General features: G+C 36.5%; 2 protein-coding genes across 8 annotated transcripts in view; one reads left to right on the top strand and one right to left on the bottom strand.

Moving 5' to 3' along the window:
• The first annotated feature begins 645 nt into the window (after positions 1 to 645).
• Positions 646 to 27,166, top strand: part of RSPH4A (radial spoke head component 4A) — a 33,678-nt gene continuing 7,157 nt past the window's right edge. The window contains exons 1-7 of one of the 4 annotated variants that reach the window (XM_053222344.1): positions 648 to 1,516; positions 4,741 to 4,975; positions 9,992 to 10,624; positions 11,983 to 12,133; positions 12,994 to 13,111; positions 15,261 to 15,512; positions 15,780 to 27,151. In XM_053222344.1, the coding sequence (XP_053078319.1) occupies positions 840 to 1,516; positions 4,741 to 4,975; positions 9,992 to 10,624; positions 11,983 to 12,133; positions 12,994 to 13,111; positions 15,261 to 15,501 (2,055 nt within the window). In that variant the 5' untranslated portion in view covers positions 648 to 839 and the 3' untranslated portion in view covers positions 15,502 to 15,512; positions 15,780 to 27,151. Of the gene's footprint in view, positions 1,517 to 4,740; positions 4,976 to 9,883; positions 10,625 to 11,982; positions 12,134 to 12,993; positions 13,112 to 15,260; positions 15,513 to 15,779; positions 27,152 to 27,166 lie in introns of those variants that run through there. The other 3 variants (XM_015064683.3, XM_015064682.3, XM_015064684.3) reach the window with 3 other exon arrangements.
• Positions 18,240 to 27,166, bottom strand: part of ZUP1 (zinc finger containing ubiquitin peptidase 1) — a 26,315-nt gene continuing 17,388 nt past the window's right edge. For 3 of the 4 annotated variants that reach the window (XM_027057034.2, XM_015064685.3, XM_027057037.2), the window contains 3 exons: positions 23,224 to 23,375; positions 21,939 to 22,159; positions 18,240 to 18,479 (listed from right to left, as the gene is read on the bottom strand). In XM_027057034.2, coding sequence (XP_026912835.1) covers positions 18,432 to 18,479; positions 21,939 to 22,159; positions 23,224 to 23,375 — 421 coding nt within the window. In that variant the 3' untranslated portion in view covers positions 18,240 to 18,431. The remainder of the gene's footprint in view (positions 18,480 to 21,938; positions 22,160 to 23,223; positions 23,376 to 27,166) is intronic. The other variant, XM_053222345.1, reaches the window with a different exon arrangement.

The following is a 27,166-nucleotide window of genomic DNA, read 5'->3' as shown; positions in this document are numbered from 1 at the left end:
ATATAGTCTTAGGGTTAATTTGAATTTCAATTATTAGAGAACAAGTAACCCATGAACTGTATTATTTACATAGGATAACCTTCTGCGTTGCCTTCACCTTCAAGGTGATATTCTCTCTACTCATCTGCCACACTCCATAAGAGGGGGAAGAGCAAAAACCTGGACTTCCTTGTTTATCCTCCAGTCTCCTGAGTTTGGTTGGCGCAGATGAGACACATTTGCCTTCTAAGCGCCAGTCTTGAACTCTCCTAGTCCACCCATCTCATTCATACCTGCACCTCAGGATTCCCAAGGTCTGTCTGTGCCTGGGTCTGGGTCTCTCTGCCAAACACACACACACACACACACACACACACACACACACACGCGCGCGCGCGCATTCTGTAAATGCATTCTTTCTCCAGGAATGCACGACTCCCCCCTTTCCGAGCAACATTCAGATCCTGAAAGTTCTCCAGCGCTGGATCAGGACTCGAGGCTCCTCCTTCTTTGCTCCTGCTGCGCCAGACCGGTTCTCAGGTTTCCAACCAAGACTGGTCAACTGCAGGTCGGATTGGCTGCGGTAGGAAGAGGAGCAGATGCTCCACCAAATCACAAATCTAGGATTTTAATTTTACTTGGTCTCCTCCCTAGAATCCTGGCAACTGGTGTGCATTGTTTCTCTTAGAGGAGAAACCCTTCCTTGCCTGGGTTGCTAAGGAGATGGGACGCTGTAACTTGCTGAGCAGTTGGGACCCTGAAATCCTTTAACTGACCTCAGCAAAGCGACTGCCCTGCGTTGCCTCTTTCCATATCTGCACTCCTCCTTCATCCAGAATTTTTTTTTCTTGACTCTTTCCATGGAAGACTCGACGTCCCCGAAGCGAGAAAAAGCAAACCAAGATCCGAGGGAAGCAGGGCAGCCATGGGAAGAAGTAACAGCAGCTTCTTCCCAAGGTCTTGAGTCTGGGTTATCTGAGCCCTTGGAATTGGAGCAGGGGCTGGAAACTGGACCCCAACCCAGAAGCCCTCCTCAGAGCCCACAGTCCAGAGCCAGCATCCCTCTGGATGACCTCACAGGACCAGGTGCATCATATCCACCTTCCCCTCCACAGGAGGCCTCTTACACTCCTTCTCCCCCGGCTCTGGCCAGACAAGACCTTGCAGTGCCATGGCCGTCAGACAAAACCACTAGTGTGAATCCCGAAGCTGGGACACCTCACTTCCACCATTTGGAACAATCGTCTGATAAAGGAGAATCGACTGCTTCTCACACATTCCAATCAGAGGGAAGCACCTTCCGACAGTCTCAGCAAACCAAACATCACCTGTATGGACCAGAGGATGTGAACTATAACAACTCTAAACAAAAAGAGCTGAGATTTAACATCTTTCAGGACGAAGACTCAAACAGTAACTATGATCTGGATTACGCTGAACCTGGGGTCTCTGAACTGGCCCCCAGCATGCTTGAGATCACCATTCAGAGTGCTAAGGCTTACTTACAGAAGACTAGTAGCAAGTCTGGCTTAAATTTGTAAGTCCTAAAGGGTTAAAGGGGGATGTGCGTGAGTGTGTGCGTGTGTGTGTGTGTGTGTGTGTGTGGATTTGGCAAAGAAAAGGGGGTGTGAGTATCTGTGTATGAGACTTTGTTTCTGTGGGTGAATGGAAATGTATTTGAAAAGTTTGCATTGGTAGGAGAGAGTTGGTGGCTTAATAACTCTTTGCATCACAGGACTCAAAATAGGTCTTTGGTGGCAATTCTTTTCATTTCTTTACAAACCCTTGGCACACAGAAATAAAACCTAGGAGTTATGGAATCTTGGGTTTACAGAGATGATGAAGATAGTGAAGTCCAAGAATCTCTCCAAGATGCTTATAAAAAGTAATTGTCTACCAGTGATAGGGAGTGCATGGCTCTACTCTGAGCATCATGGTAGTTGTATGGCTTGGTTTTGAGTTCTCCTGCAGGCCGGCGGGGGGGGGGGGGGGGGGGGGAGGCAGGGCGGGGGATCACCAATTATCTCACTTATCTCAGAACTGTCTTGATTTGAGCACTGAATATTCTGTATCCCGAGAAAACCCTCAGTCCTGGATAAACTAGAAGAATCGATCACAATAATTTTAAGTCTGAAGAATTCTTTATTTAATGTGAGAAATCTTGCCCCAAACCTGAGATTGACACTTTAAAATATTTCTTCTAAAGTACAGTTTTTAAACTATAATTTACTAAGCTTCAAGGATGTGATTTATCCTTAGTGGTTATTCTACTTGAATTTCTCATTTGAACTTATTGTCATAATTGTCTGGGTTAAATAACAAGCATAAATTTACAAACTTTGTTAAAATTCCAGAAAAAAATCATACATACTTGAGAGTTAGTTAACTAAAATTTAAAACTGAACACAAACATAAAAATGGAAAATTTTCCTTTATGGAATTATTTTATAACCGATATTAATTAAATATCAAATTTTATTTTATTTCCAAATGCTAAGTCTCTGAGGTAATATCTTCTATAATATTCACTATTGTCTTCTAAGTACTTTAGAGCCTGCAGTTAAAAACCATTTGGTAAAAATGACTTTAACTCTATCTCTTATATGCAATTCTTATTTGACAGCCATGAAAAATATTGTTTTTGTTGCAATTGAAACAGTCTTTTACTAAAATACAAGATCTGACATTGGTTTTGCTCTGTTGAATAAAATTAGCGTACAAAAAAGAATTGCTTCCTCCTTTTCTGCCATTCTATTAAAACAAATTATTAAACCTCCCAAATTGAAAAAGCTATAACTATGAATTAAAATCCACATTTTATAATTTGACACAAAGGCATTTTCAGATGTGGACCTCTTAAAAAACCAATGCAATATCTTGCCTGAAGAACTATAAATAAAGCACAAGCAGACATTATATTAAAGCCTGAAAAATAAAATAAAATTTGGACTTAGAGTCCTCAATTCAATGGCATATATGGTCCCTACTGGAGCAAATCAAGAACTCCAGTTACAACCAAGCTGCCTAGTAAGCAATAATATTTTTATCCTGACTCATTCTCCAGGAGTTTCAATACTGAACAAATATTAAGGAAGCATGATGAAGTTTTAAACAAACTCCATTTCTGTTCACCTACAAGAATAGCAATATTTTGGGAAAGAAGGATTTATTCTTCACATGTATTTTTAAATGGCCCTTCACATTGGTTGCCCACATAATCTGCATATTTTTTCTTCGATATTCCTGAGACCCATTAGATAAATAAAGATATAAAGAAAAAATGAAAAATAATAGTTACGGGCAACTAGTAGAAAGTGGGCAGTTATTGAGTATCTATTTTGTTTCACTCTAATAAGGGAGAGGATGCATTAAAACAACAACATCAAAAACTTAGTTTTGGCCACGTAAGAACCTAATGCAGTTGCTGAGTGGGAAATATATCATCTACACAATTGCATAGCAGTGGATCGGTGATCTCAGAGAAGCCCATTGAATGGTTTTCAGGAATGACTAGAGTGATAAGTCCTCAAGGACAAATATGTTTTAAATGATTTCTTGAGAGAAATTATATATATGGCACATAGCAAGCAAAAGCTCTCAGGTTAGGACTTAACAACTATGTGAAACTGATTTTGAGTAGATTTACCTCACTGGGGCAGACATTCTAATTGAGCTAATTATTAGAAATGAAATTGGCGAGATGTAATCCTTATCTGCCAGAGGAGAAATTCAGGCAAGTTTGCAAATTGGACAAAAGAATTTCTATCTAACTGAAGAGTACTTTGACAGACATTTTTTGCTCTTAAATAGTAAATTCACAAAGAAAATCTGGTATTTGAAAAAACACACCTGAGCAGTATAAAATGTAATGAATTAACCACTTTTAGGCAGTTTCACTAATTCAGTTATGAAATAAGTACCTAGGACGGTGTTGTTGTTGTTGTTGTTGTTTTTAAATGTTTGTTTATTTATGAGAGAGAGAAACAGAGTGCAAGCTGGAGAGAGGCAGAAAGAGAGGGAGACACAGAATATGAAGCAGGCTTCAGGCTCTGATCTGTCAGCACAGAACCCGACGTGGGGCTCGAACTCACCAACCGTGAGAGCATGACCTGAGCCAAAGTTGGATTAACCGACAGAGCCACCCAGGTGCCCCCTTAGGGCTGTGTTTTTAATAGAATAGGACAAAAGTGTTAGAGTACATCACATTTTAATAAAGATGAATAATATTTGATGACATTTTTCAATTGTGTGTGGGGAAGGGTTGCAATATGTAATGTATTTCTTATAGGTCTAAAAACCACTGAAGTAGATAATTGGTCCAGGAAATGGAAAGGAAGAGAACATATTTAAGAGTCAACAGTATTTAGAAATCAAATTGGATTTGATGAGTGTAGGGGAAAGGGGATGAAAAAGAAGTTAAGGGAAAAAAATGTAAAATAAGGTTAATCTCTTAAATATATAACTAAGAGATTTCAAATCAAATAAAATGTGAAAATGTATCTGATGCAAAATATGTACCTTGCCATAATATGTGTTTTAATAAGTTAAATATTGATATCACATTGGAGGCATTTCTTAAGCAAAATTCTAGCATAGGTTCTTTCTGGCAGTGGTGAAATTAACGGTGTTTATCCATTTACGATATCTGAAGGCTTTGAGTTCTTGAAGTTTCCTAGAAACCAACTAACTGAATCTGCATGTGATGCTTCTTCAAAAGCTTTTTGACAAGGATATTATCTGGAATTTTCTGTTTTCGGGTAGGTATGATCATCTTTCTGATATGCTTGCCAAGGTCTTAGATGAGCGTCCGGAAAATGCTGTGGATATCATTGAAAGTATCAGCCAAGATGTGAAGATGGGACATTTTAGGAAAAAATTAGATACACTCCAAAATGAGAATGAGATGCTTCCAACATATGAGATAGCAGAGAAGCAAAGGGCTCTTTTTCTCCAGGGAAATTTGGAAGGAGCTGACCAAGAACTAGAAGATGAAATAGTAAGTCACTGCTGTAAATTTCAATAGCTCAGTCTTAGAGTTTTATTTCAAATGAGTGGGTGTGGGTTTAAATTCATATCAACTGTCTTTTATAGTTTCCTAAATAGTATGTGTAACCTCATTTCACACCATACATTTCCCTGTTACACTTTCTGATTTTTTTACATTGTGTTTCACAGGGTTAGTTGTTTGTTATATGTTTGTGGGGTTGAGCTCCTTGATGTCAGAGAAAATGATCTCTTCATCTTTTATATCCTCCAAAGTACCTGGGACAGATCTGGGTCTATAGCTGTTTCTTATTAATTTATTAAATGAATTAATTAATGTCAGATAGTTTAAAATTGGACTTTAAAACAAGTTGCATATTTTCCCCTTTAATTTACTAGAATAATTAGAAGTACCTCTAATGTCATTTGCATTCTTTTCCAAGGCAACTTCCTCATATTATGTCTTGGTATTATGCATGTTACATCAATGAGGCATGATACGAGGGGAGAGGGATAAGATAGTTATTTTAATCTCTATAGACAAAGCGTTGAAAATATTTACAGAGAAAGCTGGTGACAGAGATAAAAAATTATCATTAGAGAATAAAATTAGTTGTACCACAGAAATTTTAGCTCCAAATATTTTTAAATAGTATCAAGCATGCTGTTTCCTGTATGTCCATATGCTTGTCATTTATACTACTGAGTAATTTACACTATACATCTACTGAGCTTCCATGTTTTGTTAACCACTAGACTACTTAAATCTGCCTATATACTTGCAAATTTGATGTTTGGTGTAAGATAGTTTCAGAAAAGGATGGAAAGTTCAGTCAGGAAAAAGATAGGAGGGAGGGATCTAGACAGGAGGTACACCATCTAGGGCTCTGCAACCTTTGTGTGGGGATCCAACCTGACACAGTGGGATACAGGGTACTCAGAAGGAACAGGTGATAGGTGCCAAGGAGTTGACATCGGCTGCACCTTTTCTGAAAATATCTTACGCCAAACATGGGGTTAAATAGCCACATACAGTGATGATAAGTCTGGGGGCAATCAGCATGTAGGGATTAAGCAGATAGGTAGACACTGTTATGGAGGAGCTTATCAAAGAGAAGTCAGACTCCACTATTGGAATGGGGCATTGGGCCATCTATAGGCACAGTATTACAAAGTAGGGGTCTGCATCCTAAAACTAGGGAAACTAGGGGTGAGAACACAAACAAGGTGTTTTGGTCCTGGAACTTGAGCTCTTTAACCAGATTTCATAAATTCTTCCTAAGGAAGAGTAGGATTGGTTTTAGGGCCAGGAATAGCTGAGCCATGAGATGAAGATTAAAAGTTCTATCTCAAAGAGTAGAAAGATGCAGGAATAGAAAGACACATAGATCTTGGAAGCACTGAAATGTGAGCTTTGTGACCAACTCATTAACTCATTAAGTTGGAATGCCAACTTAATGTTTAGAGTGTTCGTGCTTCTATTACTGTCTTTGACCACATCAGAATTCCTGTTCCTAGTTTTAGCATTCATTTATTCATTTACCCATTAATTCACAAACATTGTGACTACCTACTGCATGCCAGGTACACGTGCAAAAGATACACACGTGAAATGATATACACAGAAATGTATTTATTTTTTTTTAATTTTTTTAACGTTTATTTATTTTTGAGACAGAGAGAGACAGAGCATGAACAGGGGAGGGGCAGAGAGAGAGGGAGACACAGAATCTGAAACAGGCTCCAGGCTCTGAGCTGTCCAGAGTCCGATGCGGGGCTCGACCTCACGGACCGCGAGATCATGACCTGAGCCGAAGTCAGACGCTTAACTGACCGAGCCACCCAGGCGCCCCTGCACAGAAATGTATTTAAATGTTTATTTTTGAGAGGGAAAACACAAGCAGGGGAGGGGGCAGACAGAGAGAGGGAGGGAGGCACAGAATCTCAAGCAGGTTCCAGGCTCTGAGCTGTCAGCATAGAGTCCGATGCAGGGCTCCAGTTCACAAACCATGAGATCATAACCTGAGCCGAAGTCGGATGCCCAACCAACTGAGCCACCCAGGCAACCCATATACACAGAACTTCCTGACTTTAAGTTGCTCACGTCTACTGAAACAAGCAAAAAGGACTGTAAAGGTATTTAATTAGTGCAATAGAGATAGCCTCATATGGTAGGGCAAACAGAAGATTTCATCTGAATTAGGATCCTAGCTCAATTACTTAACTTGCTGTGTGACTATGAGTAAATGATTAAACCTTTACAAGCCTCAGGAGTAATCAGATGGCAACAACTCAAGGGGAGAGTACTATTTATGAAGGGTTTGGCACATACTCGGAGCTCAATGGATAGCAGCAATTGTTATGTTGTTTTGACAATCTATGAAACAGAATGGAATGACTAACTCCACTACTGGGAATTGTCCTGGAGGTGGTATTTCATTTGGGTCATGAAGGAGAAGTAGAAGTTCATGAGATAAAGACTGTAAGGAATAAATTCTGAGCAAAAAGAACAACAGAAAGTCAGGAAACGTTATTTAATGTTTGGGAAAGTGAAGCATGAGGGAACAATGAAAACCAAGCAAACAAGATGCATAAAGCCAGACTGCTCTTGTGCATTGTGCATTGATAAGAAAGTTTTTTCTTCTCCACAATGGGAAGTCAGTAGAAGCTTTTACTAGAAAATAGCATAGCCTGTCTTGTGGTTTAGAAAGGTAACCCTGGTGATAATGTGGAGGAGAATAGAAGGAGAAAGATTAGAACAGGGCATTCAGAGCCTTCTGTGACAGGACAAGTAGTCAGGATGGAGACTCATATGGTAGAAATAAACTAAAGAGGAGGTAAGAATGCCAACAGCTTTCTAGGTGGTAGAATCAATATGACTGTAACTAATTAAGTACAAAAGAAGAAACAAGAATAATGGAATTTTCTAATTTGGGAAACTGAGTGAATGGTGATGTTATTGGCAAAGATAGGACATATACAAAAAAAGAGAAGATTTTGAGAGATACATGACTTCAATCTTAATCTGAGGTATATGTAGACTATTCAACTGAAATTTCTAGAAACTGGCTAGAAACATGGGTGTAGAACATGGGAGAAAAGTCAGAGTAAGAGAGTTGGGTTTTAAACAACCCACATAACACTTGAAGTAATGTGGGAGGAATATGCCAATCACAAAGTACTGAACGATGGCTGAAATTTTGAAAACAGCAATATTTAGGACCCAAATAAGGAAAAGGAACCAATTAGAGACTAAGAATAAATAGTTACAGAAGGCACAGTAGGATCATGAGTGAGAGCCAGTGTAAAAACAGTATGGAGATTCCTCAAAAAATTAAAAATAGAAATACCATATGATCCAATAAGTCCACTACTGAGTACTTACCAAAGGAAAGCAAAAATACTAATTCAAAAAGCTATATGCACCCCTATGTTTATTGCAGCACTATTTACAGTAGCCAAGGTATGGAAGCAACCTAAATGTCCACTGAAAGACAAATGGATAAGGACACTGGAATATCACACAGCCATAAAAAATAATGAGACTGTCCCACTTATGACAGCATGGATGGACCTAGAGGTATTACACCAAGTGAAATAAGTCAGAATGAGAAATACAAATACCATATGATTTCACTCATATGTGGAATCTAAAAAAAAACCAACAGATTTATAAACAAACAAAAAGTAGAATCAGTCCTATAAATGCAGAGAACAAATTGATGGTTTCCAGAGGGAAGTGGGGGGTGGGGCATAGGCAAAATGGGTAAAGGGGAGAGGGAGATACAGGCTTCCAGTTATGGAATGAATAAGTCACAGAAATAAAAGGCACAGTATAAGGCATATCATCAATGATATTGTAATGGTGATGTATAGTGATGGATGGTACTACACCTGTAGTGAGCATAGCATAATGTAGAAACTTGTCTAATCACTTTGTGTCTATGTGGAACTAATGTACCATTGTGTGTCAACTACACTCAAATTAAAAAAAAAGAAAAACAAGTGAGGGGTGCAGTAGATGTCAAACATGAAAGAGATGAGGATTGAAAAAAGCCTTCAAGCTTATTTTGACATCAAAATTACAGTGGAAGTAAGAACGGATCATTTGTAAGAATAGCAAAGTGCTCTCAATTTCTCCATCTTCAAGGTCTAAAATTTGTCTAAAATTTGCAAGTGATCCCTCTCTTAGTTACGGTTATTTTCTACTTTCTCACAGATGTTTTCTTACAGTCTACTTGAGACTTTGCTTTTTCATGTCTCTGTATTTCTTTTATGAAAATGTTTTTTAAATTTTCTTCCTTATGTTAAATCCGAAAGTACTTATTGTAAGCAGGGGAAAACATCTGACTCAATTATGTTTTCAAAGGAAGTCATGTCTGAGCCCTTATTTTATTATATTTTCCTTTTATTTATCTTGTATATTACCCTATATAGAGGGCTATATTGATTTTTATTTACCCTATAGATTACCATATGTATATAATAAATATTTACTATTTATAAAAATATGGCAACATATACAAACATATATAAACATTTTTTCCAAATATATATAGGAGGTAGACTATACTTTATTATTTCAGGATTGTAAAGAGCCCACTTAAATATTTTTTATAAAAAGAGGATGTTGAATTTTTATTATTCATAGTAGCTTAAATTACCTTTACTTAAGATACACACAGATAACAAGGCAACTGTTATATTGACAAGTATAAGACACAATAGAAGTCACATTTATAAGTAATAAGGGAAAAATTGACATACAGGAATTATCAGAGTTTGATCTAAATGTTGCAAGAAATGTCAAAGACATGGTGGCCAGAGAAAGTAAAGCTAACACCAAGATCTTTAAAAAGGAAACAGGAAGCAAGCAGTTCTCTTATAGATAAAACATTAACCACAGCATTTGTATCCCCAGGCAGAAAACGCTCTCCCAAATGTAATGGAGTCAGCTTTTTATTTTGAACAAGCTGGAGTTGGTTTGGGCACAGATGAGACTTATCGCATATTTCTTGCCCTCAAGCAGCTTACTGACACCCACCCCATCCAAAGATGTCGTTTCTGGGGCAAGATCTTGGGTCTGGAAATGAACTATATTGTAGCTGAAGTAGAATTCCGTGAGGGAGAGGATGAAGAGGATGTGGAAGAGGAAGATGTAACTGAAGAGAGGGACGATGCAGATAGCGAAGCTGATGAAGATGACGAAGACCAATTACCAAGGACCTTTTACAAGACCCCACAGGCTATACCAAAAGAAGAAAACAGGACGGGTGCCAACAAATATGTGTATTTTGTTTGCAACGAACCAGGAAGACCATGGGTGAAGTTACCCTCGGTTATGCCTGCACAAATTGTTACTGCAAGAAAAATAAAGAAATTTTTCACTGGGCGTTTAGATGCTCCCATCATAAGCTACCCACCTTTCCCGGGAAATGAGAGCAATTACTTACGAGCACAAATTGCCAGAATTTCAGCAGGGACCCACGTCAGTCCTCTGGGATTCTATCAGTTTGGTGAAGAGGAAGGAGAGGAGGAGGAAGAGGTAGAAGGCAGACGAGACAGCTTTGAAGAAAATCCTGATTTTGAAGGCATCCAAGTGATCGATCTCGTGGAATCCCTATCCAATTGGGTTCATCACGTGCAACACATTCTGTCCCAGGTAAGGGTTTTCCAATTCTCAATCTATCAGCCAATCGGCAAATATTTGTTAAATTCCCTCTACAGTGTACAAATGTATACAAAACAAAGTTCTTCAGACCCTAGACAAAGAAACCTTTGAAAAACCAAATGAAGACACAGGGTACTACATAATTGCCAAGTAGTATAGACCTGGGATCTTCAAACAAATTTTTATTTCCAAACAGAAATAAAGGAAGTATTTCTATGAGAATATGACAAGTTATGTAAGGATTTCGATTTATGTATGTTGTGAAATTATGTGCTTTAAAAAAAATTTTTTTTAACGTTTTATTTATTTTTGAGAGAGACAGAGACAGAGTGCAAACGGGGGAGAGGCAGAGAGAGAGAGGGAGACACAGAATCGGAAGCAGGCTCCAGGCTCCAAGCTGTCAGCACAGAGCCTGATGCGGGGCTCGAACTCAGGAACCGTGAGATCATGACCTGAGCCAAAGTCGGACGCTTAACTGACGGAGCCACCCAGGCGCCCCATGAAATTATGTTTTATATGTTAAACAAAGATAGGTACTTTAGTTTTGGGAACAGTTGTTTTATTCTATTTCTCTAATACATGGAGCTTTTATACCAAGAAAAATAATATATTATAACAAAAGTGAAAACAAGCAGTGCTATATAGCACCTCTTCTGCCAGGTGCTCTTAACAGCACTCATGTAATCCTCCCAACTGTATAAAAGACATATTATCCTTATTTCACAGATGGGGAAATTGAGACAGAGAGTTTAGAAAATGTGACAAAGAGAATATAGCCAATAAGCAACAGGGTCAGATGTGAATGGGCAGAATGGATCCAGAGTCCATCCTCTTAATCACTGTGCTGTGCTGCCTCATCTGCAGGCAGAAAATCCTTACACTTTGATCTACGTAAGAGGTACTCTAATATGTCTATGGATAAGAGTTAACTAAATGAAAAATAGCCCCAAGCTTCCTTACCTGACTTTATTATCGCATTTAAAAATTTGTTATTACTACTACTAATCGTACCTTACCACTTTCATATAAACTATTTATGAAAAAGTAGTAAAATGCATTATTTTTTTCACAAGGGTTTGGCTAATTTTAAAATATATGTTACATGTTCTGTAACTTTAAGAAGTTGGCAAATTTCTGAAATAAATTGTACAATTTTTTTTTTTTTTTTTTTGCTAGACCTAAACGATCAAAAACCTAGCACTTGGCATGTATGTTGAATGAATAAACGATTGACTGGTTAAATTCCCACACAGTAGGACATCTTGCAGATAATTGCTTCAATCCAAATAAATATTCCAATATTTCAAGATCCTCATGAGATTACTAAATCTTGCGATACTCATTCCCAGGGCCGCTGTAATTGGTTTAACCCCATACAAAAAAGTGAGGAGGAAGAAGAAGAGGAAGATGAAGAAAAAGAAGAAGAGAAAGGAGAAGAGCCTGACTATACAGAACAGGAAGTGGGGCCACCTCTTTTGACACCAATCTCTGAAGATTTAGGTAATTTTACACAGATTACATAATATACCGTGTATATTATATATACTATGTAGATTATATATATATGCATATATGATATAGTATGTGTAGCATCCATATATATAGTAGGTACTATAGTACATTTTTATATATGTATATATTACATACTATGTATATTATATGACAAATGGGAGTTGATAACCTATAAAAAGTGGATAATAACCAAAATTTCCTCCTCTTTCCCCTTCATGTGTTTTGGGATAATGGGAAATAGAGAATATAGCTGGCCTCACCGCCAACTTTCTTGGACAGAGGGTGGAGGAGTGATGCAGGGAGGAAACATAAATTGGCTGCAGATCTTACTGGAAATGCTGACAGTTATCTTGCGTATCATTCTTGTCTTGCATTTTGCAGACCATAAAATATAGCCATAAACACATGACATAGTTACAGTAAAGTATCATATGAGGTACTGTGGCTTTTTAAAATCTACTACTATCTTCATATTCTTGTTTCTTCCTATTCGGTTCTGGGGCATTTTTGCTTGTAATCCTTGTTCTCTTCCATAATAAGAAAATTTTAATCTTTTATTTGGTCATTAAATAATATTCTCTCCACCTCATAGGCCTCCTCTCCCTTAGTAAAACTTTTCCCTGTTGCACAGATGGACACACACACGCGCACATACATGCATATAAATAATCAAATTTGTTGTTCCACAACATTCATAAAATATCCTTCTGATTTTATGTTAAGCTGCTGATGTTTAATTTTTATGTCAAGTATGTGTGTTTTAAGATTTACAAAAAGAGCTTCTCTGTTACACAGTAGATCCTTGTCTATTTAAGAGTTAAGCTTTTGAATTTCTCTTTGGTTTACAGAAATCCAGAATATACCACCTTGGACAACACGGCTATCCTCAAATCTCATTCCTCAATATGCTGTTGCAGTCCTTAGATCCAACCTTTGGCCTGGGGCATATGCCTTTTCCAATGGCAAGTAAGTATCTGACGAATTACAAAGCCATTATTGTGATTATTTAAGTGCTAAAAATTGTAACTTATCACTGGAATGTTATGTTCCAGGTTTTTTTCTTCCTTTTCTTTTCTTTTTTCTTTTCTTTTCTTTTCTTTTCTTTTCTTTTCTTTTCTTTTCTTTTCTTTTCTTTTCTTTTCTTTCTCTCTCTCTCTCTCTCTCTCTCTCTCTCTCTCTTTCTTTCTTTCTTTCTTTCTTTCTTTCTTCCTTCCTTCCTTCCCTCCCTTACCTGCTTCTCCAGGTGAAGTACCAACCTGGGCTCAGGAGTTAGAGCAACCCCAGAGTAAGAGACAAGGCTGCCCTGAGTGGTTGTTCAGGGCAGTCATTCGCAATAACCAGGGGAGAGACCCAAGGCCAGGATGGGAGGGGGAAAGGGCATGGGGCAGTCCACCCAGAGTAGGGAGTAGGGAGAAGTGATACCCAGGAAGGTCCAGGCCATGAGCTCGATGTCATGTTCAGCACTTGCACCTACATCTTCCCCATGCGTTCTTATCATAACTGAGAAGAGAGGTCCGCATTTCACAGATTAGGAAACTGGGCTGGGATAAAGAGAGAACAAAAGGCTGGAGGCAGATGATGAAGTCCCCAGACTCCACAGTGGGTAAAATGTCGCTGTCCAGGATGAGCTTCCTCCTGTTGCCAAGATAACCATTTCCAGGGAGCCTACACCACTGCAGTCTGGTAAGCTATTTTCTCACCAGAGCTATTTTCTCACTGGTGTTCGTTTCTGGAGCTGTCTGGTGCCAGGAATGCTTGGTAAGGAGGAAGCGGGTTACTATGGCTTTAATTCATCTTGGCATGTCAAGTGTGTGTGCCATAAGATTTATTCAGATAACATCTGTATTACACAGTGAAGCATCAAATTTAGAACATTAGAGTAACTCAGACTTCTGTCCTTTTAATTAACCAATTAGTGGAGCTAAAATATGGCTTTTATTCTATGATTAATAGACATACTCGTTTTCTAAGATTAATGGAGGTAATTCTATGCGGTGTTTAAATTAATCTCAACAGTTTTTGTTGGACATCTTGATAAAAAATAATTTAAAATATGTATTATTTAAACTATCACTTTCAAGAGAATCAGGATCAAAGAGGATACTCAATGTCCTTTTATTCCTCACCCAGAACATACACTTCCATTTGTCTTATGCTTCCATTTCTCACCTAAGAGCCCTCTGTCAGAAGCTCAGCTAAGCTGGAGAGAGAGCTGAGCTGTCACATGTCAGAGATGCCATTAAAGCAACAAGTCCAAAATGAAAGAGTTAAGCTTGTGGACATTTACTGTGATAAGCAAGAGAAAACTCTGACTGTCCCTGTCCCATTTTCCCTTGTGGAATGGCACACTGATGGAAGATCAGTGGATCAGTGTATGTATGGGGGTCATCTCACTGAAGAGTCCCCAGATACCAGGCTTCTGCAGTTTTTATGGCCTTGAAGGCCCAGGAAGCTGGTAGAGGGTGGGGGGAAGGGCTAGAAGGAAGAAGTACTCAGTACTGAGTCTGAGTGGGGAGAAGTGTCCTTGAGGTATATCTCCTTCCCTAACCCCATAAGGAGGCCGTGGCAGAAGCACCTGAAGACCTCTGCTGAAGGCTTCAGATAAGATCTAGAACGAAGGCACCTGTGCTAGGACTCAACCATGCAAAGAGCACGGCAGACCAGATGGCCCAGAGTCCTTGACCACAGCTTCCCTTAGAGACATCGATGCACTGGCTGGGCATCAAGTCTGGTGTGGGAATGGCAGTCTTCCCCTGTGAGGCCTGTCGGGCAAAACTTGTAATTGCATACGGTTGGGCCTGAAAAATCACACACAGGTTTGTAACCAATCACAAGAATCCTCTGCCATGCCAGCAACGTACTAGTTGTGGTCTAGGTGTAAAGTACAATTTGACAGGGTCTGGTGGCCTCTTAAGCCGCTTAGGCAGTTTGGATCATAGTCATTTCCTGTGGTAGGAGAATCATTGAGGGGTATTTCATCTCTAGCACTTAAAATGTATTGTTTTAAAATTGTGGGATTATGACCCTCTAAGAGTGATCGACTTTTAGAGAAGGAGCGATTTTCTTACCGAAAAATTATATAACAATCTCCAACTTTCTTTTTTAAACTTTATAGAAAGTTTGAAAATTTCTACATAGGCTGGGGTCACAAATATAGTCCAGACAACTATACACCCCCAGCTCTACCACCAGTGTATCAAGAATACCCCAGTGGAGCAGAACTTACAGAAATGGATGATCCTACTGTGGAAGAAGAGCAGGCTTTCAGAGCTGCACAAGAAGCAGCTGTTCTTTCAGCTGAGGAAAATGAAGAAACTGAGGAAGACGAAGAGGAGGATGATTATGACCAAGAATAAAATTAGCCCAGGTTTGTGTAAGACTGATCCACATATACCTTATGGGGAACCGATTTTATTTTATTTTATTTTATTTTATTTATTTTATTTTATTATTTTGTGTATTTCATTTTATATTTTATTTTTATTTATTTTATTATTTTATTTTATTTTAATTTAATTTTATTTATTTTATTTTATTATTTTATTTTATTTTATATTTTATTTATTTATTTTATTTTAATTTACTTTTATTTATTTAATTTTATTTATTAATGTAATTTATTTATTTATTTTAGAGAGAGAGCGAGCACAGAGAGGGGCAGAGAGAGACAATCTTAAGCAGGTTCCACACTCAGCACAGAGTGCAGGGCTCAATCCCACAACCCTGGGATTATGAGCTGAGCCGAAATCAAGAGTCAGACTTTCAACCCATCCAGGTGCCCCGGAACCTGTTTTACATACATAACTGTAGCATATAATTACATAAATATTGGCAACTATTATGGTGCAAAATGTCATTCCTTGAAAATGTCAAGTTTGGAATTTCATACGTGCAGCTATTAATATGTACTTGTAGAAGGAAGCTCAATAGATTTTCCAGAGGCTAGATGACATGTTCTTACATCACTGTTCTGATGACTACGGTTAATAGAAGCATGTGTATTCTTTAAAAAAAAAAAAAAAAAAAAAGTTTTAATTTCTAATAAGGCAAACCTGGGAAGACGTAATCCACAATATCTTCTTGGTGGTCTTTAATATATTTTGTGTCAATGGGAACTGTGACCAAAAATATTGATAATCACTGAATTAAAGCAGGTACTTTTAACCAGTCTGATACTATATGCAAATATTGCATATGTATGTATGTGTGTGTGGGGGTTGGTTTTGTTTTGCTGGGGAGAGGATTTATAATTCTATCACCTGCCCAAAGACTGGGAACGCTCAAAATGTTAATACTTTTTGTTACTTCTTTAAAAAATGCTCTCAGTCTGACTCCTTTATCCTAAAAAAAATTGGTTTTATATGATCTGCACAGAGATGGCTAGCTGGGATATCCAAAGACTTAAGATTACTGTTTTTGTAGCACTGCATCTCTAAAACTAGTTATTATTTCCATTCCTAAAAATGTATTTTTAAGTCCTCTTTGTGCTGGACACTCTGAGATTACTTTTAAAAACTAGACATTGCTCCTGAAATCTTAGAGCTTTCATTCATCAAGGAAGGAAGTATAAAAAGACAAATAGAAAATTAGAATAGGTTGCAACTTAGCAGCTACTGTGCAATAAATATCACAGGATACTACAGAACAGTGCTTCTTAAATCCTGTGACGTACCAATTTAAAAATTAAAATTCGACTCCAATGTCATTATTTTGGAAAATAAAATATCACAATTCTAATTTCTATAATTATCTTGTCAGAGTGCCAGTTCACAAAACACTGATCTATGCTTAAAAAAAAAAAAAAACACTGCTATCAAACACTTACAGGGTGCATTTAACCTGGATTTCAGCCATGAAGAAAGCACTCCCAAGAGGTGGACAACTAAGGGGAGAAGGGTCGTAGGTAGCATAAGCTATTTTTTTGGCAAAGGACTCTAGGCTGGAAGGAGTGGAACTTTGAGAGTGGTGAAAGATGAGTCTGGAGGTAAGCAGGGTCCAGATTGTTGGAATCCAGGAGCAATGAAGAGGACTCAGGTAGGAAGTGATAAAATCGCATCTATACTTTAAAACATTTGGCTTATATGTGGAAGACTAATACAGAATCAAGACTGGGAGACTAGTTAGGGGGTTATCACATTATCTAGATAAGAGGAAATGGTGGCATGAAACAGGATAAAGTAGAAGCCTGGTTACCAGTCTGAAGGACAGAATATTAGAACGGATGATTTCCAGAATTTTCCAATTGGCAATATTATTCATTCTTAGGAACGCAGCTTTTACTATTTGATGGAGTAGATGATATTTATAAAACTTCAAGTATGTTCTTTTTATTCATGGTGTTGCCTTTGGTTGTTGTTGTATAATATCCATTTTCTTATCTACCGTCCCATGGCATAGTCTCCTGCCAATCAGATGTGCCCTCTCTAGAATCTGAATTTTGTACAGAGACATTCTACCTTGGCTCCTAGACGGATTATTCTGCTGTAAATCTAGCCTCTAGAACTGCCTTTGTTCCAGCACAGTTTCTTAGTTACCTGTGTCTTCTCTGAGCTCTTGACAATCTTTCAGTGAATTCCCTTCTGCTCAAATTGGCTCTAGTAGGATGCCTGCTTGCAACCTTACTTGATACATCCAACATGAATCTGAAAGTTTCTTTCCTACAGGACACATTAAACACGAAATTCCAATTCACAGTTGTATGGGTAAGGTATAAAAATTTAACAAAAGCAAATCCCTCTGTTAAATATTAAGGTTATTTCTAAGTAATGAGCAGGGAATTTCATTATATATGTTTTACAAGAGAAGAGAGCAGAATGCTATAATGGAAACAGCTTCAGCTTGGAAATGAGAAAGCCTGGGTTCACACCCTGGATTACAATCATTTTCTTGGGCAAATTACTAACCTTACAGACATTCAGCTTCCTCACAGGACTAACGGAATTTGTCTCACAGAACTATTTTGAAGATTAAACTAATTAATACATGGAACATACTAAGAATACCTAACACCACTAAGGACCTAATAAATATTACATATGACTATCATACAAAACCAGTTTCTAAAATACGGATAAGAGAGGAAACACAGAATTCATAATGCAAATGAAATAGTTTATTGAAATAATTACTGAACAATGAGGTACTCAAGGTATGATTTAGACATTTTATAAATTAAATTACAAGTTGAGTATTTAGAGAATTCAGACTCACAAGTTGTATTAGGGAGTTTAGTATCTCGATTTGGAAAATAAAGTAAAATTCCATAGTCACTGACATGCTTAATTCTTCAAGGAATCTTCTCAGCTGTAAAGACTTGAGATGCTTGTCTCCTGGCCTTGAAAAGGAATTTTAAAAAACTGTTAATTTTAAGCAAGAAGTCCATTATTTAGAATACATATTATTTATCGAACATAAAAAATAAAATCTGGAAATTTTTTCAAGATAATGAAAATTCCTTAAGAAAACTTACAACTTCAAACTTAGGTGATTAGGGATAAACATTTTTAAAGCCAGGCAAAAAAAGAAATTAAACAAAAATACCAGATGAAGACAAAACAGAAAGTAAAAATAAAATGTCACTATTTTAAGGAATAAGGAGTCAAAAGTAAAAATGCAGGGCCCCTGGGTGGCTCAGTCGGTTAAATGTTCAACTTCAGCTCAGGTCATGATCTCATGGTCTGTGAGTTTGAGCCCCGTGTTGGGCTCTGTGCTGACAGCTCAGAGCCTGGAGCCTGCTTCAGATTCTGTGCCTCCCTCTCTCTGCCCCTCCCCGACTCACATTCTGCCTCTCTCTCTTTGTCTCTCTCTCAAAAATAAATAAACATAAAAAAAACTATATTTTTTAAGTAAAAATGCTGGCTCACAGAAAGAGACATGTATAAACAGATAAAGAAATTATCTCTAAACGTGTTCTATCTTCAGAACTTGAGTTACATCAAGGCTAATTTACCAAGCTAATTTAAAACAAAGTTAAATCTAGAGTGCAAGGATTACACAATGGAAAACAAAGAATGCAGTGATGTAATTTAACCACAATGTATCAAAATATGAAAAGAATTGAGGAACATGGCTATTAAATAGATTTGTATGCATTACTGAACTGAAATGCATTAGAAGTTATTTTCTAACATAAATGCTTTCACCTAAACAAGTACTTGAACATGTACAACAGTTTGGAATTATTAGATACTCAAAATATGGTAGGAATGTATTAAGGTAATTATAAGACAGCTGCCAGGATAAAACAAATTTTTGTGAAACTTGATTCCTCTCCTTGAGTAAGAGCTGCATGATTATTACAATATTGTAATTAATTAAACTCCAAATATGAAGAACAAAACATAAAATTCAGTTACAAACATCTACATTTTGGAATATTTTAAAATACTAAATTTGTTCTGAAATTCCTACAATTAAAATCATAGTTCTCACTTAGGGAAAAGACGTTTTAAAATGAGCTATAAAAAAAACAAAAACAAACATGAAATAAAAGTAAAGTCATTAATGTGCCCTTATTTAAAGGTGCAGGTTTCTACCTGGTGATATCCAGATCAATCGGTATATCAGTATTTGCTGTCTTCCTAGAGTGTATAAAAGCACTGTTAAAAATGACAGAATAACTAACTGTAAAACACAGTGATTTAAAAAAAAAAAAGGAAGAAACAAAAACATAGGCTTGAAAGCAACATGCAAAAACGTTTATTGATTTTTTTTTTTTCAAAAATAGTATCCTATGTTTTCAACAATGAAAGTGAATTGTTCATGCATAAGCTTAATTAGCAAACATGAAAATGATAAGACTTTGTATTCTCAAAGAAGAAGCAATATAGGGCAGGACTCTGGATGTAAATGGACTGAATCGGAATCCTGCCTCCTGTCACTTAGCAGCTGCGTGACTTTAGAAGTATAACAACTTTTCTGAGCATAAACATCCTCATTTGTAAAATGGAAATAATAGTGCCTACTCTATAGAGCAGTCATACAGCTATTAGTTAATATATGTGTAAAGTGCTTATGATGGTGCCCAGCATAAAATAAGCATTATAAAGTGTTGCTTTTATTAAAATTACAATTATATCATATTATCATTTCTTCTCTATCTGGCACTATTGCACATAGTCAGCCAAGTTCTAATTCTTTCGGTTAAAGACACAGCTACTCTCCATGACTCACACACAAAAAAAAAAGGAATAGAGGAGCAGTAGCAAATGTACATTTTTAGTATTCTAATATTACTACTGTCTCAGTTTTCAAAACAAGAAAGTTAACAGCTAACTAAAGTGTTCAGCCAGGCTCCATGATAATATTTAACATGAAACCTATGCTTTCAAAAAAGTTATCTATGTATTGATTATCAAGCATTTTTGTATTTTATAATGCTTAAAATTAAGCAAAATAAACTCTTAACTATAGAGAACAAACAGATGGTTACCAGAGGGGAAGTGGGTGGGATACATGATGGGGATTAAGAGTACACTCATCTTGATGGGCACTGAATAATGTATAGAATTGTTTTATCACTATATTGTACACCTGAAACTAATATAACACTGTATGTTTACTGGAATTAAGACAAATCCAGTATGTTTACTGGATTTAAGAAGTCATAAATAAATAAATAAATAAAATTTGTTAATCTCTAACTTTATGCAGCCAAATTTATGACAGGGTGAAAAAAATGAATGCAATTTTGGCATTTAAGTCACTGCAAAGAAACCTTTAAGATATCATAATTAAATGGAAGAACCTCTTAAAACAATCTTAGCCTTTATATCCCAAGTGGTGAGCCTGAAAAGATTGCTCTAGTTCTCTCATTTCAAGCAATTTCAGTCCTTCCTCCCATAATCCTGTTACTCTTCATAAATGCTCTTCTCTAGTCATCTCTTATCTCCTCAGAGGGAAACAAATCTATGTGGAGTACTCTAATAGGAACTTTTTTTTTTCTTTTAAGATTCTGGGAACTGTGCATTTTCTAGACTTGATATACCACAACATAGCTTCAGTTTATATCAAGTGGGGGAGGGTTTTCAATCTCTAGAAATTCTTCTATAATGTACCAGTCAACACTTAACTTGTAAGGGATAAAGAGGCAACTGTACTGAAGTTGAATTCTAGAACTGTGTATTATCCAGTAAGTCCAAGTGCATAAAACAGAGCCTTAAGAATCACAAGAATCACATTTAATGAACAATAATTATATTAAGACCAATATACATTAGGTCTTCTTGGAATAAGTTAGGTTTCCTTAGACCATATATGTTGCCAATTTCATTACTAGTCTGACATTAACAATTACATATTATACAGTTAAATATTTTTATGAAGCTCTGAGTAAAGTATTGGAAAGTCATTAGGTAGGGTGCCTGGGTGGCTCAGTTGGTTAAGCATCTGACTTCGGCTCAGGTCATGATCTCACAGTTCTTGAGTTTGAGTCCCACATCAGGTGAGCACAAGCCCTGCTTCGGGTGAGGCCCATTTCTCTCTCTCCCTCTCTGCCCCTCGTAGGATTCTCTCTGTCTCTCTATCTCTGTCTCTCTTTCTCTCTGTCCCTTGCTCACCTGTGCCCTCTCCCTCTCAAAAAAAAAAAAAAAAAAAGTAAAAAAAGTCATTAGGTAGCATTTGAAATTTAAAGATGCCCACTCCAGAAATTAAATGATACAAAACCAATATATCTTTGCCAACTTAGTAATGCAGAATGAGATACAAAGGGATAACACTGATTTTAACTAAAAAATTTAAACTCCTGAAAGTTCAACTTGTTGAGCATCACATAATCAAATATTGAGATACTTACAACTTTCTCCTCTGAAGAAAGAACACCCTCTACTGCCACTATCTGGTATTGCTTATGTTTTAAATTTCCTACAAATTTCCGAAGTTGCTTGAGATTGCTAGCCTCCATGTCTTGCTTTAATAGTTTCTGCATTTCTCGAGAAGGACATCCAGGATCAAATATTAGTAAACATAAAGTTCGGTTTTTTCTCTCTTCAATTCCAACAACTGTTCGACTATGACCTATCAAAAAATAAAATAACAGCTATATATATGTGTGTGTGTGTGTCATAACTATTTCTATATGTATAGACATAAGTTACTACGTACACACACTATATTATATTCTCTCTGTATGTAGTGTGTGCACACGTGTGTTTTGAATATAAATACTGCCAGTCCCTCTGACTGTAGGTATTTGAGCTCTCTCACTCTGAAGACACAATAGTTTTAGTTCTATTTCCTAACCTTCAGTTTTGTCTTGTTCAACTTTTGTTTTCTAAAGGCTTCATTACAAAAAATTCTGTCTACTGTGCCATATATTTTAGTTTTTCTTTCCTAATCCCTTGATCCTTCTTATTCAAATGATCTCAGATGAAAGCATTTGAAAACTACCTACCATGGAACAAAACGTCTCATGATTCCAAAAGGTCAACAAAAATAAATTTATATACTAGAATTTCAATGGAGAGGGTTTGATCTTTACAGCTTATACTCCTAAATGGTGAAGTCCTCAACATTTACTTCTCCTATTCCTATTGATTCAAATCACCCATTCAACAAAATTTACCAACTATCCATGTGCTAGGCACTATTCCAGGAAGTTAGCTTTACAGAAGCAAACAGAACATTCCTGCCTTTGTGGAGTTTATATCCTAAAATGAGGAAATATCCTATAAACAAGTTAAATAAGTAAGCATATATTGTGTTAGATACAAAAAAATAAAGCAGGGAAGAAACACAAAAAATACTAATGGTGAGGGTTTGAGAAAACAAGATAGAATTTTAAATACAAGGTGATCAGGGAAGGACTCACTGAAGCGATAGAGGTGAAGACCTAAAAGAAGTACGGGATAAATAAGAAAGGAAGAGTGAAACAGGTGGCCCAGAATATGCCAGGGATAGCACCCTTCGTTACCCAGAAAGGTACTGTAATGATAATGTGGCTCCGAAAATCAGACTAAGGTCACAATACTCTCCCCCTCCCCATTGTCATAATCTTAACCTGTCCTAAAGCAAAAGCCAATTAGTTGTCCTATAAAGGTATTATCTTATAAGTTACACTTACTATCTAGTGTTATACCAACCTTGATGCTGAAGATAGATAGGTGGCTTAGATGTACACACTACTTTTGGACTCCCTTCTCTCTCTGAAGAATAATAGTTCAATATCCATTCAAATAAACGAGGATGTGTACCCAAAGGGCCAGTTGACTTATGAAAATCAACAATGTGGCACCTATAAAAAATTGACAAAATGGATTATTTGGAGAATATTTTTTATTTTTTATTATTTTTTCCAATATATGAAGTTTATTGTCAAATTGGTTTCCATACAACACCCAGTGCTCATCCCAAAAGGTGCCCTCCTCAATACCCATCACCCACCCTCCCCTCCCCCCTCCTCCCATCAACCCTCACTTTGTTCTCAGTTTTTAAGAGTCTCTTATGCTTTGGCTCTCTTCCACTCTAACCTCTTTTTTTTTTTTTTTTTCTTTCCCCTCCCCCATGGGTTTCTGTTAAGTTTCTCAGGATCCACATAAGAGTGAAACCATATGGTATCTGTCTTTCTCTGTAATGGCTTATTTCACTTAGCATAACACTGGAGAATATTTTTTAAAACATTTTCATCAATGGAGTTATCAAATACAAAAAAAAGTTTGAATTTAGAACTAATTTGATCTCATCAGTATTTTCCTAAGAAGAAAATGAATATAAATTTTATTGTCATTTTATGAATAATTATTTAAATAACTTCATAATAAGGTTGATGACTGATCTAAAAGTTACAAACCTTTTCTGACATAGAAATCTCCATGAATAGTAAATAAGGACCATATTTGGTTTTTAAAAGTCCTCTTCATATAACCTGAGACACAACTTTCATTCTAAAGTCTCTAAACCTGATGATCAATTAGAAGCTGACTTCTAATTTTAATTCTGCAATAGCCATTTACATGTGTCAAAAAGACCCTGAACATTTTTTCTGTTGGCTCTCACAAATTCCAATAATAGACAAGAAAATAATACCTGGAAAGATCTCAGAAAAACCCTGCATGTGCTCCCATCTGTACACCCACCCGTCCCCTATTTGGCACTAGACCACAGTGGTATCCCTTCCACAAGAGAAAGTCAACCTTGAGTAAACAAAATTATTTTAACTAGAAGCACTGTTGACATTTCTCATCAATTATTTTCAAAAGGTCAGGTATAACCAAAAGCAATTACAAGCTTTACTGTCATTTTAAAGTATCGCACGGATACCCTGTCCTTGTCTTTCCTAACAATAAAATCTCCAAATACACCAAAACTATAATGGTTGCTATCTTTAGCCTTAGCAAGTTTTGTGTTGGTAACTTTCAACTGATTACTACTGAGTTTCAAATGCTGAAATGAATTTCTGGATAAACTGTTAAAAAGTAGGTACAGGGTTTTTGGGTTAGAAAATTGACATGTTTAGATTTAGAATTTGAATAGTGCCCTATAGAATATAATTCATAAACAGGAAAAGGAAGACATTTAAACAAGTAGTAAACAAATGCAGAGAAGGGCATAGAAAAGGCTTTACTCAAAGATTAAACTATTTCAGTCACCCCGAAAAAAGCTGGATATATCAGGTATTTTAGACAGAAATTTTCCTTTCCTTAAACCTGATTTAAAACTCAGTACATGACATATACATAACCTGAAAGTGTGAAAAGACTGGCAAGAAGAAAAAAAGAAAAATAAATAAATTTAGAGGGCATTAAAATCGTCCTTTTGATTTAAAAAATTCAAGAAAGTCATTATACGAAGTTTTCCTCCTTAAAAGTTAAGAAATATTTTTTACTGCTGAATCTAATCAATTAATATGATAGAAATGATGTAAAGCAAACATAAAGGAAAACACAGAGCCATGAAGCTTAATGGCAAACATTCCATTAAAGATGATCACAAGCATCTATCTCTGTTCCCTCTTGAAAGCCCAACAACATAATACTGAAAGAGTAAATGATCCAAACACCCAAAGACAAAGAAAATGGAGACAGACAAAACTGCCCTGCATTTTTGGAAAATGAAAAGGAGAAAACATAAAAGTGAATGCAAAGAAATAGACAACTGTCTTAAAATTCCAGAGAGGCTAGAAGCTTAGAGGCACTAAGTATTAGAAAGAGTAGTAATACAGCTATGTGAAATGAATTGAAAGTTTGCATAAAGAAGGCAAATCTCTCCTTAAACACCCCCTCCATCAATGCAGGAGCTCAAGGCAGAAGAGTGAGAACTCTTCTCTGAATGGCCTCTGAGAAAACATCTCTTCCTATATTGAAATTTGAGAGTTCCCCAACCAAACAGCAAGCTTCTACCTAATAGTCTGCTCATCTGCTAGCTCCATGCAATCTTACAGGACCTTTTTAGTGCCTCATTCCTCACCCTAGGAATGGACAACTAAGGATTTATAAAAGTTAGAAGAAAGCCCTCAAAATGCAAAAGACTAAAATAGACATGAAAACAAATTAACACAGAAGAAAGTACAAAATGCAAGGAATAGAAAGAAACAAAATGTTGGAAAAAAATTTTTGCAACATAAAAGACTATGATGCTATGAAATTACCCTTAAAATTAAAAAACATGATTGCTAAGATACAAATTTGAATAAAATAGTTGGGAGATAAAGTTGAGTAAATCTAGATAGTAAAACAAAAACAAAGATGAAAAATGAAACTTAACCAATAAACTTAATATCGAGGTTCACTGGCCAACTAACAAAGTTCTAGAAAGAAGAATAAAAAAAATGGGAGAGATCATAATTATCAAACAACAGTTAACCTCTGAGCTCTTAGTAGATGCCAGTCACAGTTCTAAGGACTTTATGACCTCATTTAATATTACTACAACTCTATGAGGCAGTTATTTTTACATGTTTTTTTTCAATGGTGGCACAAGACTACAGACAAACTAAGTCATACAGCTAATAAGCAGGAAAACTAGAATCAATTGTAGGCAGTCAGACTCCAAAGTCCAAGCTCTAAACCACTACACTGAGATCTTACAACTCATAATTCCAGATTCAGAAGGAAAAACAAATGCCCAGTACAAGGAATTGAAGCCTCACATGAAATTATGTGAAATTTCATAACAGCAGGGCTAAGAGATGATGCAAAAAAACTTTCAGAGAAAATAAGCAGGTTACACATAAAAGGAATGAAAATCAGATGACATCTTACCTTCTCAATAGTAATACTGACTGCTAGAAGTCACCAGGGTAAAAACTTAATTTGATCTGAAAATGACTTTGAATTTAGAAGACTATAGCCACCCAAATTATCATTTAAGTAATTAGGCCTAGGCATCTTTCCTTAAGAACCTAATGAAAGATGTGTTTAAGCAGAAGAGTAATCCAAAAAAGATAAAGACATGGAATCCAGAAAAAAATCCAGACTCCACTTCAAGAAAACAATGAAGAAATGCTAGATGATTATAGCTTTCAAGGGGATCTAGGAGGCAAATAATCCAGACTAGAGCAAAGACAATAGAGGACTTCAAGGAGGAGGTGTTCAGGAATAGGAAAGCCTCAGATTACGTTAAGTGGAGTGTTTAGAAAAGCTTGAGACCATGATGCAGTCAATAGTAAAAGGGGAAAGAAAAGTCAATCCTTAATTCAAGTAAATTTTTTAAAAGCTTTTCAGGAAAGGAAATAAAGTCAGCAATGAATAATATTAATACAGTCATGATGTAAACTCTGACTTTAACTTAATAAAAAAATGAAATTTAACTAAATTACAAGGATTGAGGGTGAACATAGGTAGGACAGGTAGGTCAGGGAAATGCAGCAGACATCTAAAACTGATAAACCAAAAAAAGAAAAAAAAAGACCCTGAACGCATATTATTTAGAAACAATGGGAGTAACAGCTGCCTCTGAGAAACCGGACTTGAGAACAGAGAGGAACATGAGATAGGGACTGAACTGTTGGTTTTCAGTATAAGTGTTTCAGTGCCACTTAAATTTTATTTTTTAGCGGTCTCTCTGATAAACTGTTGAAACTTTGTT

This window comes from Acinonyx jubatus, chromosome B2 (genome assembly GCF_027475565.1).
Source record: "Acinonyx jubatus isolate Ajub_Pintada_27869175 chromosome B2, VMU_Ajub_asm_v1.0, whole genome shotgun sequence".
In the NCBI taxonomy this organism is placed as follows: domain Eukaryota; kingdom Metazoa; phylum Chordata; class Mammalia; order Carnivora; family Felidae; genus Acinonyx; species Acinonyx jubatus.
The sequence above is the reverse complement of the archived record's forward strand: the minus strand, read 5'-3'. Positions and strand labels throughout refer to the sequence as shown.